Source organism: Betta splendens, chromosome 21 (genome assembly GCF_900634795.4).
Source record: "Betta splendens chromosome 21, fBetSpl5.4, whole genome shotgun sequence".
NCBI classification, from domain to species: domain Eukaryota; kingdom Metazoa; phylum Chordata; class Actinopteri; order Anabantiformes; family Osphronemidae; genus Betta; species Betta splendens.
This window is the reverse complement of record NC_040899.1, coordinates 12425244-12445920: the sequence shown is the minus strand read 5'-3', so window position 1 is coordinate 12445920 and position 20677 is coordinate 12425244. Positions and strand designations below refer to the sequence as shown.

General features: G+C 45.0%; 1 protein-coding gene across 13 annotated transcripts in view; it reads right to left on the bottom strand.

Annotated features, from left to right (window-relative positions):
• stxbp5l (syntaxin binding protein 5L) overlaps positions 1-20677 on the bottom strand; it is a 71803-nt gene that overhangs the window by 37616 nt on the left and 13510 nt on the right. For 12 of the 13 annotated variants that reach the window (XM_029137460.3, XM_029137463.3, XM_029137461.3 and 9 more), the window contains exons 2-4: positions 20503-20600; positions 4464-4545; positions 1913-2013 (exon numbers count right to left, since the gene is read on the bottom strand). In XM_029137460.3, the coding sequence (XP_028993293.1) occupies positions 1913-2013; positions 4464-4545; positions 20503-20600 (281 nt within the window). Of the gene's footprint in view, positions 1-1912; positions 2014-4463; positions 4546-20502; positions 20601-20677 lie in introns of those variants that run through there. The other variant, XM_029137471.3, reaches the window with a different exon arrangement.

Genomic DNA, 20677 nt, shown 5'->3' with positions numbered 1-20677 from the left:
GGATTACGCAGACGTCTGTGTTCGAGAGCCTCACCGGCTTCATGCACGTCTCTGTTGCATGAGACTCCGCTTCTTACAAAGACATAAAAAATGTCACATTTCCCTGAAATCGCTTGAAAAGCAGGATTTACGACTGGCTGGAAAGGCAGGAAACGAGGTACGCGGTGATGAATGCACCACTAGGGGCCGCGGAGCGCACGGTTTGGCTTGGCACAGTCCAACCGAGCAGGATCACTGGGCCTCAGAATCGTCAGTCAGAGGAGGACGTGCCCTCCAGCTGAAGCCAGCTGAGCAGCACATGGCGCTAACAAAGTCAACAGATGTGCTGGAGAGATGAGCGGGGTTGGTGACATCATCCGGGGCACTGGCGACGTCGCCGTCTGCTCATACGGCAGGTGACGTAACTACAGCATGTAATGAATCCTACAACTGTTACTGTGAAGAGAAATATAAATTAAATAAAATAAATGAAGCAAATACGTCAAAGCTCCGTTATTGTGCTCAGAACTACAATAACTGCCAGGTGCTTCTCCTGTCGTGTGCTCAGTCACAGGAGAAACGCCAGGCTTTATTGTGAAGGGATCCTGGGAAGCAGGAGCGTTTAGTGACTTCACAGACGCCTTCATGCACTAGACCAGTGTAGAGGAGAAACGTATGGGCTGAGTGTCAGCATGTGGACAGGATGAGCCAGGGGTTGAACTGTGAACCCTGTGGTTAGTGGACAACCCCCATCCATTCCTCTGAGTCACTGATCCACACCTAGAGAGACAAGGCTAAATGGAAAGTCAGCGCCAGGCATCTGACAGATGACTCATTACGCCCTTCCTCCTTTTGACTTAGAGCATGATTCACTGCGAGCGAGCGGCTGGAGCTCCTGCCTCGTCACAAGACAGGTAGAATGCGTTTGAAGGAGCTGAAGGGAAAAGCTGGGTTTCACCTCTGTGATTGTGTGGGCTTTCCATGCGCATCACGCAGCCAATAATATCAGAAGGGTACAGTATGTGACGACTCTGCAGGCGTATTAGCACAGACATCTGTCAAACAAACAAACAGCGGATGACAGGTTCCACCCAACGGCGAGGATGTTCGTCAGGGAGGTCGAGCTGCTTTTTTAAGGATTCGATGAGTGAAGAACGAAAAAGGCCACGTCTAGGAAAACTACAAAATATAAAGCCCTAACGGGTACAACTCACAGCAAGCAGCGCCTGGATTCAGCTTTGGGTGCGGTTGTGTGTTTCGGGGGGAAAAAAGTCTGTTGATTGTCAATCACAAAATGTGATCCAAAAGTAATGGAACATCCATGACCACATGTTGTTCCTCAAGCTGTTAAATTGGCTTCAAGTGCTGATGGTTGTGCTTTTAAGTAAGTGGAATAAAGACAAATGCCAAATATGCTGCTTGACTATGATTTCCTAATCACCTGCATTAAAACCCATGTTGTAAAAAAACCATATCGCTTTGGCTTTGTTTGAAACCCAATTTGAAGCACTGCCTTTCATTCCAACTTGCTTAACCTGAGCATCTGCCAAAACAAGACTTCAATAAATGCTGAGCTCGCTGAAGTGGATCTGTGCTCCCTTCAGCCCACGACCCTAACCTGCTGTTTCACACTGTAGACAGAAACATTGCACTGAGCACATAGACGAATATCTGCAGATTGAACAGCCTGCATTCATGCTCAGGCAAGATGAAGTTTAAAAATATTATTAATGACGAAAAGTAGTTAAAAGTACAGTGTGTGAATAAATGTAAGACCAGACTCAGACAAGGTGGTGTTGATGCCTGGATACATACAATGCAATATTACTGCAGCTCACCAAGGATAGGAACATGCATCTTTGACTGGAAAGTGTGTTTGACTGTATATCATGTGACTGATGCTGATGTCTGATTGACCGAAAGCTGCGCTCACCTCTCTCTGTTGAATTTGAGCGAGTGCAGGACAGCCGGCCGCCTCTGACGGAGATTCCATAGGTGTAGCGTGTCATCTGCACAGGCTGTGACCAATGCGCCCTGCGGATTGAAAAAAGGAGGAGAGAGCTACTGAATCATTGGAGGAGGACGAAGGACGACAAAAGGCAGCGATAGCACAGTGTTTGATACCAGCATGGCTTCCCAGTGGAACAGTCAGGATGCTGACCTGGCCCACCTTCAGTCTAGACCTTTAACCAGTGTAAAATAAATGGACACCTAGCAACAGGACAGCATTCGTCACACAAACCTCCAGCAACTGGTATGTTGTGTGAAGACAATGACAATTGTTCAATGAGAAGTTAAAGGTTTATTATGATTTCATGAAGTGGTCTGAAAAGTGCATATTTATTCCAAAGTCCATCTGCTAGAACATAGCAATCATAAAAAATTAAATTCATTGTGAGTGCGAAAGAATGAAAAAGTTTGTGGCCCTGCTGAGAACAGCAAATTGTAATTATAGTGAAATTCCCAGTGTGACTTCACTACTAGGGCGTCACCGTAAAGACTGGAGCCCAGAGAGAATCAGCTTTAGATTACAAAGTTAATCATGGGCTTAACGACTATACAATGAAAGGAAGGATTCCCACTGATTTTAATATTGGTTAATGTTTCCCCTTCAGTGTTGCTTTACCCTGCAAAAATATTTGTTGCATGTTTCCTCCTGGTATTTTGAGACAAATGAACCAAACAGCACTATAATGTAAAAAAAATCTATGCATAGTGTGAAAGGATTTGGTTTGTGGCAAAATCTGGAAAAAGAAAAAGACTAATAAAAAAGTCATCCAATCACCATCTACTACTGCACCCCTCCAACCCACTAAAAGGATGTTCAGTTCCTAAAATAAAATTAATGAGGAACACAATTATTTGAGTATATTTGCTGACTGCCCTCGTCTCCATTAAAGTTTTGAAGGTGCCTATTCACATCAAATCTGACTGAGGGGACTCTGCACTTGACACCTATTGATGATGGGGGGACATTAAAATGTCCCCACGCTGACCTTTGCTCTGGTTCTACGGCTGAGCCAAGCTGGAGGCTGCTGGTACTGGGCCCCAGTATGGCCCACACAGTGGCCGCACATAAAATACGAACGGGCACAAAAGTGCAGTTACAGTATGAATGAATTAGCAAGTGTCAGGAAACCTCCACCCGCCCACATTTCCTGACGAGACTAATTTTATACCTAATGGAAATGACTTAGCCTGGAAATTTTCTGTACCATATAAAACATGAATAAAACAGTCTTACAATCCTTTGCAGACATTTTACACAGGTTTGGTGACTGGTTTTACTACTAATACTGTTAAAATGCTAGAATACAAGTGTGTACAGTGATGCATCCCTCTGTCCAAACTCTGTCCCCAAGCTTCCTCCCCTCATCCAGCACTTTGACATCCACCTTCAAATGCACCCTCAGCTTCTTTAGATGTATTATTCATCTCGTATAATGAATTCAGGAAAGGCAAACACACACATTAATTAGCCTCTTCATAACCTTCCACCGGCGCTGCGGTTCAAGCAAAAGGCAGCCTCCGCAGAATAAGTCATTACAGCTCACAGGACGTCAAGAGGCCAGTCTAAATATCCTAGTCGGCCATTAGCAGTGCAGCTGACAGCCCACACGCTGAATCCAAAAGAGGGCATTGACACACAGCGCCGCTATTAGTCACCCTGTCAAATGACAGGACGACGGCAGTCGATCCAAGAGCACAATAGGACCACGCGCCCGCACACACGTCTGATACATGAGCACGACTGTGTAATCGCACGCACGCGTCCGTCTTCGGGGCCCGTCCACCTCCGTCTGCCTCGGCCACGTCACGAACACCGTGACGGAGAGGTGGGATGAAACAGCCAGTGGGCTTTTAAAGAAGTGGAGTGGGTACAAAAACAGGAGAGTGGCGCAGGAGGAGAGACAGTGTTTGTGTTCCTCGCCAGCGACTCCACTTCCGCTCCCCCCGACCGTCACGGGACCCGTCCCCTCTCCAGCGCACGGCCGCTGTGTAGTGCACACGGCGTGTCACCAAGCGACAAAGCTGCTGTTGAAGTCTCCAAAATCAACCACTTGCTGCAGAGGCCTGACACGTGTCAACCCACACAGCTCTGGTGTGACAGCACAGAGGGGGGGGCACTTCCACAGCTATGAGAGAAGAATTCCGTGTCCTTGAGCAAGTTAAAATCCATCTATCCATCCATTTTCTATCGCTATACTCACACCTATGGGCAATGGAGAGTAGCCAATTAAACCTAATGCATTGGACTGTGGGAGGAGAGAACCCGGAGAGAACCCATGCGAGAACGGGAAGAACATGCAAACTCTACACAGAGCGGCACCCGGCCTGCTGGGAATCGAACCCGCACACCTTCTTGCTACCCACTGCACCACCGCACCGCCCCAGGTTAAAATCACAAATGTTTATAGGACGAACACATAAAATATGAGGACTGAGGACAGGCAGGTCTGTGTCATAGTGGCTTCTTGACTCACCTCATTGATGAGGAACTGCAGTTGAAGAACAGCTGATCCACTCTCGTGCTGACAGTAGCAGTCGACCCCCGGTCGTCCCAGTCTGAGGCCATTAGAGTTAAGGAAGGACGCATGCGACACAATAGAAATACAAGCGACACATGTTAACGAGTGTAGAAAGGTATTTGACTGTTAAACAAAAAAGTTTCAACCTGTCCCCCTAATCCTTTCTAAATGATCCTCACACCACAGTATTTACTGAGTGCTTAAAGGGAAAAGCCGGCGGTAAGCAAATAAATCTACACACAGCTTGTTTAGGAAACAAGTGCTTTCAGAGGAAGCGAAATCCACCAGCGCATACTTCAAAGCAGGTGGAAACCAGCAGGAGGGGGAAATGACAACGTGACAATAGAGCCAAGTTGGATCCTTTACAGAAATACTTACTTAATCACCACAGGTTGAACAGAACGCTCCACTAATATAACACAGAGGCAGTTAAGGCACAGTAACAACCATATGTGTGTGGTTAAAGCCGAACCATTTATTTATGGTCTAGAAACAGCTTATTGGAGGTTTGAAACATTTTAATTATTTAATTAATAATATTAGCGAGGTTTTCACAACAAAATGTGAGAAGTGATTTATTTCAAATTTTTATTCTTGTTTTACTAAAATGTAAACCTACGCTATATAAACCCTCGATTTTGAGTGTCCAGTATTATTTTACATACAGACAAGCAGAAACGCTGCAGGAGTCAGATCTGATTGATCTCAGGTTCAGCACGTCCTCAGAAACCAACGGGGCAAAAACATTCAAACTCGCCTGCTGGACTGACTTATCATATTTACAGCAGCAGCAGCAGGAACTGTGGGCTGATAAGGTGAATCGTTGAACCAGGCTGCAAATCTCAGGTGCACTGGTGAGGACAAAAAAAAAAAAAAAAAAAAAAAAAAAAAACAGCTCATGACCCCAGGCTAAAAGCGGTTTCTTCAGCAATACTCAACTTTGATCACACAAACAAGTACAAAACAGGCATTTCTCCTAGTTGCACTACTTTAACCCTGACAGCACGTTCTGTTTCATTCGTCACGGGCAGTACTTCCTGTAATATCTTTCCCAGAGAGGTAGAGTCGGGGCCTCTGTGCCTCCTGGAGGAGGGAGGGATCCTTTGAGGATCACGCTTTGGCCCAGTCACTCAGAGAAGAGGAAGTGATCGCCTCACGGGACTCAACAACCGACTTGAGAGGGATTTGTGGGTGACACAGATCATCTCTGTGTCAGGACTCGCTGTTGCCCTGACGGGTGAGTCTTTGGACACGTCCCGTTTAGATTCCCATCACACACGGGGACATGCACCTACTGTACAGCAGACAGTCGACGGGAGAGGACCCGAGCCGTGATTTCTGCTTGGAGCCGCGACGGGCCGCGACAAAGGAACGTCACGAATCTGAATGAAAACGCGCTGCTCGACGTTTTTGTGATGTTTTCCCGCGAAGCGTCGCTGATGGCGGCTGACAGCTCCATCCGACACGCAGCCGACACCTGCATCGCAGGAAGGCGTCCATCGGCAGATGAAAGGAGAGCAGCGGGAAGACAAGGCGTGCAAATGGTGAACAAACAGGAACTTCATGTTTGAATTTCAGATTATTCTGATCTTTGAAGCTTAAAAAAAGAGCAAACTACTGTAGTTATTACATTTTATTACATGTGACCCACAAATATTTATACTTATCTAGTTAGATTTGATACAGCTTTCTTCACTGTTTAGTCTTTTGGCCAAAGAAAATGAGGAAAATGAGAAACACATTTGCTTCAGCAGATTATCAAACGTCCTCTGTTCGCTTCTCGTCAATCAGATTTCACCGTGAGTTCCACACAATGGGCTCCCATCACCAGACGACGCACGCAGCGAGTCCACGGTGACAAACAATGGCAAACGTTTGTTTGTCTTGGAGCGACAAGGCAAAGGCGACGGCGGAGGCGGACGATTTCAGGTGAACCACTCCGTCGCTTTGAGGACGAAGACGACGGCAAACTGTTTGTTGAGGTTTCGCGCTTCGATGTCGAGGCCACGGCGGTCGGGTGCTCGGGGACGCGCGTTTATTCTGTGGCTCAGTCCTCGCCTGCGTGGGAAATTAGCTCCGTGTGGTCGTGTCAGGTTGTGTAAATCCCTCAAAGGTTTGTTTGTCAACAACACGAGCCCGGATCCGGTGATAACACTGGATTAACGCTGCATTAACCTCCGCAGCGCTCCACGTATCTGCCTCTGCTGCAGCCACAGCTGCTCTCCGCCGTCTAGTCTCCACGAGAGCGCGCCGAGACCAACAGCTGTGTTTTATAGAGAACGTTGTCTTAGTTTTTGCATAACGAGTGTGATGTGAGAGATTTGGGCTGATTGTCGCCGGTGAAGTGAATCCGCACCACAGCACAAACGTCGGTCGCATCACACCGCACCGGAGGCGGTCGGACCATGTTTGTGAATAGTCTGAGCTGTGTTGTCAATGGAAGTGCTGACGTTCAAGTTGAGCCTTGATTAAAGCTGTGCAGTTGCTCCAAATTAGCCCACAGTGGCTTCCCCTTCAAACTTCCAACTGACCCTCCATCCACTTATCCTCTCCAAACCGTACCCCTACGTATCTATGCTCAACATCTTTCATCATTGTCTGTGATTCACTCTTATCTCTTCCCCTTATAACCGTGTGTGCGTGTGTGTGTGTGTGTGTGTGTGTGTGTGTGTACAGGGGGAGGGGGGGTGTATAATAACTGTTTTGTCTTTTTAATAAAGCTGGTGGAGCTGTAGGGACACAGCTGGGCAATTTAGATTAGAGTATAAACATCTCGCAGCACAGTGGATCCAAAACAAGGTGTTCGTGTGGATGGCTGCCCGTGTTGTGTTGGTAAATACTGTATACATGTCTGTGTATCGCCATTAAATATACATTTGACAGAGCCAGCACAGCTGTCTAGTGCAGGTGATGCTTTCAGGGCTTTTATTTTGGAAAGCAGCTACAGTATGTAATTAAGCAGTTGAAACGACATCACCCATTGGCAGATCGTATCTCCTGTAAATAGTCAATTAGCATCCATTTGTGTTGGTCAAACGCCACTTCTGGCCTATAACACTGACCTCAGACCTGTTTCTATAAGCTTCCTGTCTACAAGGGATACAAACAACAAGCATCTACATATGTCACCAGCTTGTTTGGGACCCAGAAAGATTAAAGACGCCTTTCAAACGTTAGCAGCGTCTCTATAAGAGAAAACAATATAAGCCTGACAAACACATGTGTACTAATGTATTTGGAAGCTGTAATTCGGAGCCGTTTGACTGTGTCGGCCTGCGCTTGTTTGTGACAAATTGAAGGCTTTCCAGATAAGAAAACAAGCAAGCGTTGGCCGCTGTCACACAGCTACAGTAACTTCTAGCCTGTCATTTCCACACACATCATAGCGTGACCCTTCACAGCGACACAGTTTGTTGTCGGCCATGTTTTACATTTGATACAGCTGCCGAGGAGCACTCACTAAAAATAATCAACGTCTTTTGACACCTTAACTCAAGTTTAAGTTGTTTTTTATTTACAGTATGTGTTTGACGCATTTCAAATATACTGTATTTAAATGTGTAGGATTCAGCCGTGATTTGACAGCAAGTACACACCTTCACTACAAGAGTGTGGCGCCTGATTTACTTAGTACAGACTCATCAAGTCTTTGCTGAGGCTCACATAATTTAAAGATGTGTGCACGTAATTTGCAGCCTCACTGTTTCCAGACATTGTGATTAAATGCTAGCGCACATCTGCTCTGTGTGTGTTTCTGTATGTGTTTTCTTTCACTCAGACACAACCTGTGTCCTGTGCTATACTGTAACATGTTAACTGAAGGGAACACGGCTCAAAGTTACAGATTTACTTGTGGTATTTGATGATAAACCCATCACAAGTTTAAGAGTTTTTACATGGTTTGTAGTTGTTGTTCCTGGGTGAAGTTTGATTCAATTCAGCTTGTTATTAGCTTGACCAGAACTGCCTTAAAATGACATGTAGATGACAGGATATGATCAGATTTCCGTCTTGTGACATTTGACCTTTATTATAATTTGTGCCTATTTGTGAACTTTGTGTAAAAAGAAAATATAACACATGCGTGTGATTTATGACAGCATACAGTAGTGAGCTCGTAATGATGTCAGTGGCTTAGTACAATGACAACAAATTCACATCACTGCTGTGAGAGACTATTGTGTATAAGCAATTATACAGGTACACACTTAGGCTCCACACCGTTGTTCACTCCTGCCTGTATCTCAGTGAGCGGCGCAGAGGCTAATTAACCTGCAGATAACCTGCTTCCAGGTAATAAAATTGGTCCTGCACAAGGTCGGCACTATAGAGACTTTATAGGTCAAAAAATAAGGAATCACACAGAGGCTTCTGGATAAGCTCAAGGTAAAGCTGTCCACAACATAACAATGTAAAAGTTGTTGTTTTTTTTTAACATGACTATGACAGGAATTTATATTTCTGGCCAAGAGGCATCAAAAGAAACACCTATACTGTAGAAAGTCATGTTTTTCAATAGTAATATGGACTCACGAGTATCAGGTGTTCATCTAACTGAAATTTCCATATGTGATCATCATTCAGTCAGTGTCTGTTGAATCTAATAATTTCTATACGGTCACAGAACACACAAACCTGTACAGAAAATGTGGAATAAACATATAATTAGAGTCCGTGCGTCTAATTACGTGGAGGTCTGTGCAGCTGGGACGACGCACAGTAAGAGCAGTGTCAATGAAAATTCAATGTGCTAATGTAAAATTAATGGGTGGATGCAGACGTCCACACCTGCAAATGCATTCAGTGTCAGTTGACTCAGGATGCGTGTCGACAATTATGCCTCTTTGTTTTAGATGCGCACACACAAAAAAACCTGCAGCAGTGAAATTAAAACTAGTCAATGCAGTCAATTTGCAGGGTTTTTAATACATCGAGACGTTGACAACAGCTTTTATCTGCTCCGTTTGCAGTGAAAAGCTCCATTTTGAGACAGTGCTCCCTATAATCAAGGCTGCAGTAATGCAGCTGGGTGTCCCATAGCTTTACCCAGAGCTGGTGGTGGGGACCATTAACGGATATCCAGAGAATGCGCAGCAAGACTGATTGAGTTAGTGGAACACGCCCCGCAGTTAAAAAAAAAAGAAAACCGCGTCAGGCGCTGAAATGAAGTGTTCAAGAGAAACAAGCGGCTCAGAAGCCTCAGTGTCATGGTACTGGTACTGGGGCTGTTTACAGCCTCACACGCAGCAGACAGCTGCTGAGGACGTGTCATCTTAAACTGGGAGCGATTTATGAATTTATTCCACCACCTAAAGCGTCGCCATGAAGCCAGTGTTTACAATGAAAGCACCAGCCATTTACAAGCTTTCCAACCTCAACAGTGGGAAACTTGAAAGGATATTCCCTCACCTACTGCGGCTGCGTGACTGCACTCGCATCAGACGTGTAATGGATTCAACATTTGGGGAAATTATAGTCTGCAGTCGCTTCTTTGGTTTGAGACGTGAGCTTGTCATATTATCAGGTCATCAGTCTATAAATATCTAAGATTCAATCAAAATGAGTCAGTTTTTATTTCAGGGGACGTACATGTATTTTAAAGATCACTCCAAATAAAAGAGCCTAATATCACCTCAAGCACTTATATATAAATGACACATTTTCAAAATATTATAACATTGTCTTGAACTCTTTTTGACTGAGCTCCTTCAAAATCATCAGCACGTGTTTATTCCAGAGCTCAACAACGACAGGTCCAGAACTGTTTTCAGTGTGTGGCAAACGAATGCAAGGACCTGTTGGGGCCAAGCCTGGCAGCACACACACACACACACACACACACACACACACACACACACACACACACACACACACACACACACACACACACACACACACACACACACACACACAGTAGAAACTGGAGCCCCTCTATCGCTCTCTCAGGGTAACGTGCAATTTGACAACAGGCGCTATCGATTCAGCTGCCTGAAGGCTTTTTATAGAAGCAAGCACCATCATTACAACCCAGAGCAGTGCACAGTCTGCCTGTTTGCCCGCCTCGCTGCCTCCTCATCCAGGCAGCGTCACAGTGTGGGGAGAGAGGAACGGGGGTGACAATAGGAGCAGGAGAAGGCGAGATAATGATCCTATTGTAAACGCTGTTGGATAGAAAGACACGAAGGGACAGATGGAACTGTAAAGGAGACAGAAACGGCTCCGCTTGTGGCGAGATTTAGGTTGAGGGGAAAAAGGAGGCAACAACGGCAACTGAATGAAGCTCTACAAATACTGTATAAATGTTAATGAGTCGAAGAAATGTGCGAATGAGGGACGTGAGCAGACCTGAAAAACGCTTTAAGTTTAAGCCGGAAAAATAATTTAGTTCAGAGGCAGGTGACGTTCTAGTTTAAATTTTAATACGAGTGTTAAATGAGAAGTCACAGTCAGTTTAATTCTCTAAATATCCAGCCCTGAATCTTGTCTTGCCCATAATCCAGTGCTGTGAGTGCCTGAACACATCCCTTTTTGTCTTTAACAAGCATGGCCGCCGCACGTCATCAGATCAACCCCCCCCCCAAACTAAAGAACTAAAGAACTAAAGAACTAAAGAACTCAAGAACTAGAGTCTGTGTTCAACTGGAGGAACAATGCATATTTGCAGCGTTTAAGCACAAATACATCAAGTTAGGTCTTATTTAGGCATTAAATACAATACTGGACAACCATTAACAAACAATAGAGGTTGTCTTGTAGCAGATTCAAGGTCAAGTGCTGTTATTAGTTTCACCTCCATCCACTAGAACCACTTTATGACAAAGTTTGGGATTTGAGCAACAGATACTGTGCATCAAACATATTGTACATACTTAGAATTATAGAGCAGGTTAAATTGTCATGAAGTAAGTTCGGAAACTACAAATTGGTGTCAAGGTTGTTTTTGTGCATGCTTTTATTGGAATACTTCACTATAACTGCATATTTGGAGAACTAAACAAAAAAGAAGCTTTAATGCATTTCTGGCTTACTATGTTTTACGACATTAACTGCGATATCACATTCTATGGATTTGCACCTCCACTGCTTCGTTATTACACAGTTTCTATCCAAAAACGACAATATGAAAATTGCGACAAGCCCCATTGCCTCTGAATACACAAGTGTATTTCTCAATTCCTTCCTAATGGCCTGTTATTTCAGGGATCCAATTTTCCCATGATTGGTTTGCTGATGAGCCGAGCTTCCGTCAATGCATACTGATAATCACTTTAGGTGTCAGCTCTCCTGTCTTGCGCCGGCGCAGAGCGACAGACGAGTCGGAGCCACCGACTGTGACAATGACTATTTATGCGGCTGCACAGAAAACAAAGCATGAAGGTGTTTATTGGGACGCTCGTCATCTGTCCAATGACATCCAATATTGTTCCAGTTACAATAATGGATTCATTTCTTGATTAGCATTTACTTTTATTTAGCTTATCTTTATTTTGTTTGTATTTTCTGTTTATTATTACTGTTTATTTTCTGTGCACCACATAAAATAACACACAATCAGCTACTATTAGAACATTTTACACATTAAACTCATGACCAGTCAGACACAGAAAGGTTCTTACACACACATTCTCAACCTTACATCCAAAGTTCACAAACTGCACCACGGTGTAACGTGTTGTTTACTGTACGCGTTTCCAGTAGTGACACATTATTACTTGGCTCAAACAATGGCGCCTGCTTAAGGCAGTAGCCCAAACACTGCAGTCCTCCCACACGCGCGTCCCCGAACAGCCGTGTGTAACAAGGTTCTAATATGTTTGTATGTACAGTCTGCTCTGTGGGATATGCGAACGCTCCGATAACCTGATAAACACCCCGATGAAGCTGACGAGGGAGAACAGACTCAGCGTCTATTCAACATAATGGACTGCGTTACAAACTTTGGCTCGTTAGAACTTCAAACCCCCTTTAAGCCCCATTTAAAGTCCATTTTCCACCAGAATTCATTCAGCTCCCATTTTTCTCTGTGTCTTTCAGTAGCAGCTTTGAAGAGTAAACTGCTGGGTTGACAAATGGTGAGTCACAATGTGGGTAGATGGATCCAACACCGCAGCCCTGCCAAGCTCTGCATCGCTCTCTCCTCCTCTTCCTCTCCTCCTCTTCCTCTCCTCCTCTTCCTCTCCTTGCGGGTGTCTCGGCGTTCGACACCCACACCGCCCGCCCGCTCACGCTCGGAGGCTTCGCGGCCCGTCCTCCGACCTCCGCTCGCTCGCAGGCTACGGCGCGCACACGCGCTAACTGAGTCATGACTCCAGCTACAAATGAGCAGCCACAGTCAATTGATCCCGCGCTAATGTCAGGAAGGAAAACAAAGAAGAAGAAGTGGAGGTGTGGAAACGAAAGCATGTGAGATTTTTCTAAATGACAAACGCTGCGCTGACTTAAAATGTTAACGACAGAGAGTCTTTTCTCACTTACTGGCTCATTATAATCCTTTTGTTTAGACCCTGGGTTGAACCGAGTCAATCAGAACTTACCTTTATAGCTTTATAAAGCAGGTAACAGCAAAAAATAGCTAGTCCCATATTATATCTTTATTTTTTATATTTGCTAATTGTTTTACAGACATGGTTTTCGCACGACATTAGTTCATAAACAGATGTATTCAAAAAGCTGAAGTTGATCGGCACGAAATAAACAGGGTTCAGTTGTGTTCATTCGACCGGACCCATATTTTGCATTATGTGAGCTAATGTGCTTCTGTGACAGGTGACCTGTTCAGGGTGAACAACGGCAGCTGGGACTGGCACTAACAAACCGAGCGCTTCCTCCACAATGCATGGATGGACGGACGGACGGATGGATGAGCTAATGTTTGCGCTTGTGCTAACACAAGGTCGACGTCTGGTCCAGGTCTCGTCTGAGGGAACTCATATGCACTCAACAGCCTTTACACTGGATCTTCTCCATTAGATCTTTTCTCCATATCTCCCTCGTTCCTATCCTGACCCTGAAGTATCCTCTTATCTGTCTCTGGGCATTTGCTTCTCCCCCATCTGCCCTTTTTATCATTCTGTCCCATCTTCCAGGGGAGGCACCTATGAGACAAAGAGGCCAGGAGAAATAGTGGCAATTGCCATGTGCTCCCGGCTGTCTACACTCTGCTCCGAGATATGGCTGGCATGAAAGAGGATCTGATATTAAAGCACACAATCGCTTCTTCTGAAGGCGGCATGAAAGGCGAAGCCAGTGAATATCGGCGATGAATAAGATCAGTGCAGATACGGTGTCCAACTAAACGTCTGGTATATAAAAAAATTGAAATCATCTGTGGTGAAAGGGCAACAGTCTGCTACAAGTGTGTTGTGGGTGGTATCCTGCTTTAAATCGCTGTGGGTTTTCAGAGGCACCAGCTCACCAAAACAGCCACTTATGAATAATCAAATCCCTCAGAAATCTGATTAAACGCCTTGGTATGACAGGCTGTCTGCTTAATTCATTTACCTCCAAACCAGTCACATTTCACACGCCAAAGGTGCCTCAGCCGCCATTTCACTACAGCGGCAGGAGAAGCACACCATCATTTTGGATATTTATAACAATGTGTCAAAACAACTCGCACAGATGTTATAAATGGGTAGTTTTGCAGCATTTAACAAGCATCTTGTGGCACCTACATCATCATTTACCACATGCACACACACACACACACACACACACACACACACACACACACACACACACACATACACACACACACACACACACACACACACACACACTCAAATCCCTTATCATATATTCACCAACTTTCCCTCCACTGCTCTTCGCTCCCATCATAATTTCTTATTTCTCCTCTAATCGCCCACACGGAGGTGAGCAGGAGAGGAGCCGCATCCCTCCCCAGCACCTGCAGTCAATTTGGCCAGATCTCATAAATACAAATTTGCGGCCGAGAAGAGAGGAGCGGAAAAACAACAACAAAAGTCCTTTTGTCTCCACGAGCAGATGTCTAGACCGAGCGCCTGGACATTTCAGTGCCTGACTGCTCGCGGCCAAAGTGATGAGGTGAGGAATCAAATTAACAAGGGAGGCAGCTGGCATCGGCGAGGCCCTTTGGCTAGGGTTTGCTGTTTTGATGATAGACAGGGTAAATTAATAAGATATGATGTGCTACACTGCACTGTCTCACCGTGTAACACTGACGACCTTTTCTGTGCTCACCGAGGAAACATGCTGTGTACTGTCCTTATCAGGCCGATGACAAACAACAGCAAAATCTGTATATGCACTGAGTGCACAAACCAATGAACGACGGGACCTGCTGCTAATGCTAGTCTGGTTTTTGGTCCTTTTATCATGATCGAATGCACACAGCAGCTGGCTTCACAATTCAAACCACTGATCTATTATTATTATTATTATTAATAAACTGTAGAACTGAGGATTTCTCATGATGTGTATTCATCTTAATGAAATAAATAACATTTACATGTGGTTTCTAGTGTCAGGTCGTCTCTGAAAAATTAGACACATGACACCGTCAAGAACACCTGGGACACCCTTGTGTATTAATGTCACCATGGCAACACCATCAATCCAGATTCAATTTGTACTCTGCACTCGAACCCCCCCACCCGTGCTGGTGTTTTTTCAAAGTAAGGACAGAAGATGAGCACGCGCTGACCCAGTTCTCGTGGAAGAGCCCGTCATATAGAAAACAACATCTCAGTCTAATAGCACTTACTGCTCCTTGTGCCAACACATGACTTATGCATCCAGTTCCCATATCGGTTCCTCATGATGACTATAAGCTGCTGTGTGACCTAAAAGTAATAGAATTTAAGTGTGTACAGTGGACAAAGGTTTACTGTGTTGATCCCAGTGCAGAGCCAATGACTCTGTGGTTGAAAGTACTTTACATTACACAACCTACAGTCATGCAGAGATGCAACAGCCGATTTATCTATAGATCGAATAGAACATTTTCTACGCCGCTACAGGACACAGATTTCCACATGACATCATCGGGGGGAGTTGAGTTAAGAATGCGGACTTGCTCTTTGTCTCGTATGTGCCAAAGTAACTGTAACTGTAACACTCGATTCCAATATTTTGTCCAGTCAGCAACTCCTCGGACACTCGGACTCTCAAAATGAGCTTTGTACGATGTTGCGCGTGTGAACACATGCCGAGACCGTGCTCACCATTCATACACGTGCACCTCCTCATCCTTACTTGAAGTAAACATCAAATCCCACCATCTAAATCATATAATCATATGGGACATGTAATCTGATCTAATTAAAGACTTAAAGATTACATGCATCATTGCATTGGCAGCACCGCTAATTGCATTCGTGGAATTTCTTTGCGGTTTTGTGAGAACGGCACGACGACCATCCAGTCAGACCCTGGCTTCATTTGCATACTTCCCACAAAAATGGAAATGCGGTAAACTGTGATACTGCGGGTGGAAAAAGGGGATCTAACTGCATGTACATAAATCATACTAATGAGTCTGATTAAAAGGCAAACTGGATAAGCACTAGGACGCAAATACAGTCCACAATAATTAAAGCTAAGGCAACTTACTTACTGTAAAAACGTGCATCATTAGCCTTCGTTGGGTGGGTGTGAGACTAATAGAGGCTTGTAAAACAGAAACTACAGAGGGCAAGAGAGAAATGTGATCACAGCCAACCCCAAACATTTAAATCAATGCATAGTAATCAGTGCGTAATATTAGTAATAGCACAAAAACTGAACTTGACACCAAACACATAAACAAAACTAAACTTAACTCTTACACAGTATTACCAGTTACAACTGTGTTAAATATTGTAGCAACAACTACAAGAAGATGTTGTATCGGCTTGTCAGCATGTGTTTTTTGTCAAAGAGAATACACACACTGTAAATATATATTTAGTAATACAGTTTCATCATAAACCACTATTCCTTTCTCTAAATGAAAGACAGAATTGCCAAAATATATAAAATAGTTGTACATCGCACTCCCACTAGTTAAAACCTCTGGGTCAAGTGAAAGACTTGAAAATAAATTGTTAAAAATAACAGTTGAAATTACAGGTCAAATTGGGAAGATTGTGCATGAAAGCGTTGGCTGAACTGTTTTGCTGCTCCGTTGTCTGCGTCTTAGTGGTAGGTGGACTGAACATACACTAGTGACAGCAGTGCGGCTATTAATAGTCAGCTGACTTTTCATTCCTAATCTAATTGGCAGAGCAGGCAGAGAACCAGGGAGCAAAGACAACAGCGCAGACGAGGAGGACAGGAATGAAGACGGGGAGCGAGTAAAAGAATTACAGCTTTGACAATTGTTTTAGGGAGCGGGAAACTGATTGGGTAGCCTGTGACTGTCCGAGGGAAAAATAACATTACATCACATGCTCACTGACTTTAGTGACTAAAAATAATATCCAGATATGATTAGAAAACCATGAAAGAAAGAGTTTCTCTGCATTGTGGAAACGAACTGCGTGTCTTTTCTAATACTAACCTGTTTTCAAGCAGGAAATCTGGAGGAAATACCGCGTCAGCACTTTTTGCAACACGTTCTAAATAATGCTCCAGTACCGCTGCGTCCTCTAACACAGACGTTACCTACAGGGCTGAGCCATTAATTCTATTATCCTACAGAGGTAAAGTCAGGATAAGTGCCGTGTAGGGTTATGAATAGCATCATTTTGCTGCCTCATCCCTTTTCCGTCTAACTACCAGAGCTGCATTTTCGCTTGCTCACCTTTGGCAGCGGTAAAACCCAGCATTACTCTCATTTACAAATAGAGGGCTTCATATCCGATTACGTTTAATTCAGTTGAAGACCAAGTGACTCGCTATAGCACAGAAGCTGCTTGTTGTTTCATGGCATTGATGGTAAGCCCAAGCTCTGTGTGTGTGTGTGTGTGTGTGTGTGTGTGTGTGTGTGTGTGTGTGTGTGTGTGTGTGTGTGTGTGTGTGTGTGTGTGTGTGTGTGTGTGTGTGTGTGTGTGTGTGTGTGTGTGTGTGTGTGAATGCACCCAGCAGAAGTTCTCTGGGGAAAATGGCACGGGCCACATTCATGCACGCGGTGACTGAGATCATCGTGTTTGCAGGTCTGTTCACACAGTGACACAGTGTGACAACGATGAATGCTCAGTTGATGACTGTCTGTTTGTCTCACTGGCACTTCAAAGCTGTCCCGTCAACCACAGAGAGTGTGTGATTGAAAATAAAGCCCTGGAACTGTAGCCGGGTGTTTACACACACTTCTCCCGCTCCCCAGGCTGAGTTATGACTATTCATTGCTTGCTGCCAGTCATTGCACAGTGCAACTTGTGGCTGTTGATGATAGACTTTATCTCCAAAAGTCACCTTTGTTCCGAGCGATGACCTGTGGAGGGATGTGAACGTCGGGCAGCTGATCTTAAAACATCAGCGCTGTCAAAGCTTAACTTAAACTTAAACTCACTTTCCAGTGATACCAAATTGTCCAAATCATCACTTTAGTCTAAAATAGTAGCTAAAATGATGATATACTAATGATATGCTAATTTTGTTTTTCAATAAAGTGGCAACTGAATTTAAAAGTCAGTCATTGGAGCCGTAAAGGGATCAGCATTATCACGTCCTCCTCCTTCCTCCCACCATTGTTTATTTGGCTCTTCATCTTTCTTCTTCCTCCTGAGCCTCTGTTCTCCGATCTGATTGAGTGTTATGAGAAGTGACTGTCTATCAGACTCTGGGCAATTCTATTACCTGAACCCTTTATTGAAACTGCATCCATTCTCGCAACGGCGACATGCGAACGAATGCTGACAGGCACAGTGCACTCATGTATGTGCTGAGACACAGACAGTGTTTACACTGGTAGAGGAGACGTGAACACACACACACACACACACACACACACACACACACACACACACACACACACACACACACACACACACACACACACACACACACACACACATACACACTTTCTCTGTCCTATTTGCTCTCAGTATACCAAATCTCAGCATATCTCTGTAATCTCACCACAGGCAGCGGGAGGAGTGTCCTAGGAGCCCACTGCAGAGATTGTCATTGCCAACCCACTGCGCCAACCCTGATGACATCGTCACTTTGCACCATACACCAGAGCAGAACTAGACCACGGTGGCTCACGCTAAATCCATGGAGTTGGGATACGCTCCAGTACTGTGCAGCGCAAACTGTAGTCTTTACAGAGGATTTTGGAAGGTTTAAATGCTCACGTACTGTACATTTAATCTAATGCAGCTAAAGTGATTTATTTATACTGGGGGTTTAGTTCATTTCCATCCATTGTGAAAGAACACAATGTCATTTCAATGCATCTTCTGACATTTCATCACATTGAATTTTAAATTCAAGACGTTGCTTAGGTGTGTTATAAAGCATTCCCGGAGTCACAGTATGGACAGTTACTGTATGATGCCAGTGAGCCAAGTGACCTGTGTTTTATGTGACACTACAATAATGTCCTCATCTTATTTCAGGATCCTTCACTTATAAATTGTGATAGATATGAAGCATAATAAACATAGAAGAAGAACTTATTGCATTTGAGACTTGACTTTAACTCAATAAAGTAGATCACTGATCAACCGCCAACAGAACCAGTAACCACAACTCTGTACTAATACTAATCTTAAAACTAAAACCTTTCAGTTATACGTGTAGAAAAATTACAATTACACACACACACACACACACACACACACACACACTTGGTAGACACACATGCCCACACACCACACGCTGAAAAAGGCACCTCCCACAACCAGCTCACGTAACCACAGTCCTACATGGCCAATCAATAATGTCAACTGAATCTTTAACTTTAAACCCCAGGGGACATATTTACTTACAAGAACACAATAAATAGGTTCGCCATATAATAATGTGCCGCTACCACAAGGTCAGCGACATCAGGCACAGAGAGAGAGACAGGGTGCAAGCTTTAAACCCAACATTGGTAAATGCTGCTGAGAGCACAATTAAAATGAGGTGATGTGGTTGGGAAACATGTACGTTTGTGTGGTTGAAGTGCCTCCACTGGCCACCGCACAGACAGGACAAACATCAGAAAAGCAATAAAGAAAAAAAAAAATAAGAGAGAGCGTGATGGAAGATGACAGGTGGGCGTTCAAAGCCCCAGGAAGAGAAGGGAAACCATTCAGACTGAGAGTGAAGGACACGGCAAGGGTGAGCTGATGAAATAAAAGAAGAAATGAGGGGAGGACGGCCTTTTTTCACGGAGGACGGCGCGGTCAGAATGAAAACAGAGAGAGAGGCGATGTTTCTGTAAGTGCGAGCGGACAGACAGACAGACAGAGAGAGAGAGAGAGAGAGAGAGAGAGAGAGAGAGAGAAACAGCGTCGCTGACAGGCCACGTGGGAGGCGAGCGGCGTGTGTGCAGCATGTCAATGGGAGCGCTAAGTCACTCAAGGGCTTCCATGCAGCAGAAACCCGAGCTCCGCTGTGGAGCCACACTTTTATTGGCCTGATCTATGGAGCGGCGGCAAAGGATGCGTTTCACAGGCTTTACCCCCCCAACCCCCCCTCGCACGCTCAAACAGTGTCACATCTCCCTCTGTCACTGCCTCGCTCTCGTTCGCCTCCTTTCGGCGCCGGGAATCACTCAGCCTGTCAATCCATTGCGCCGCAGCGTCAATATTTGCGCGCTGCCCCTGCCCCAGGCTCCTCCGACACAAACCAGAGGAACACGGGAATATATGAAAGCGTGGTCGCCCACCTACCTACTTACGCACTCCCTGTGACCGGGTGACCCGCGGGGGGGCGCCGCTGGATGGACAGCTCTGAGCCTGTGACATGACAAGCGAGCGGCGTGAAGTAACCAGCCACGGAGTGGGATATGAATTAAGGGACGGAGGAAGTGGGACGGAGGAGGGGGGGTGGGGGGTGGTCTGGAGATCTCGCAGCGGCAGCAGCAGAGAAGGAAGGATACATGCGTACACCGCCTGATCTGGAGCCGATGGCCAGGAGCTTCTGCACGGGATCGAAGGCCAGAGCGGTGGGCTGGTAGGGAAAACCATGACGCACTGTCTGCAAAGAGGAAAGAAGACACTGATTAGAGCTACGATTAACATTATGTCATTTATGATCATCTGGGTACGTTTTTA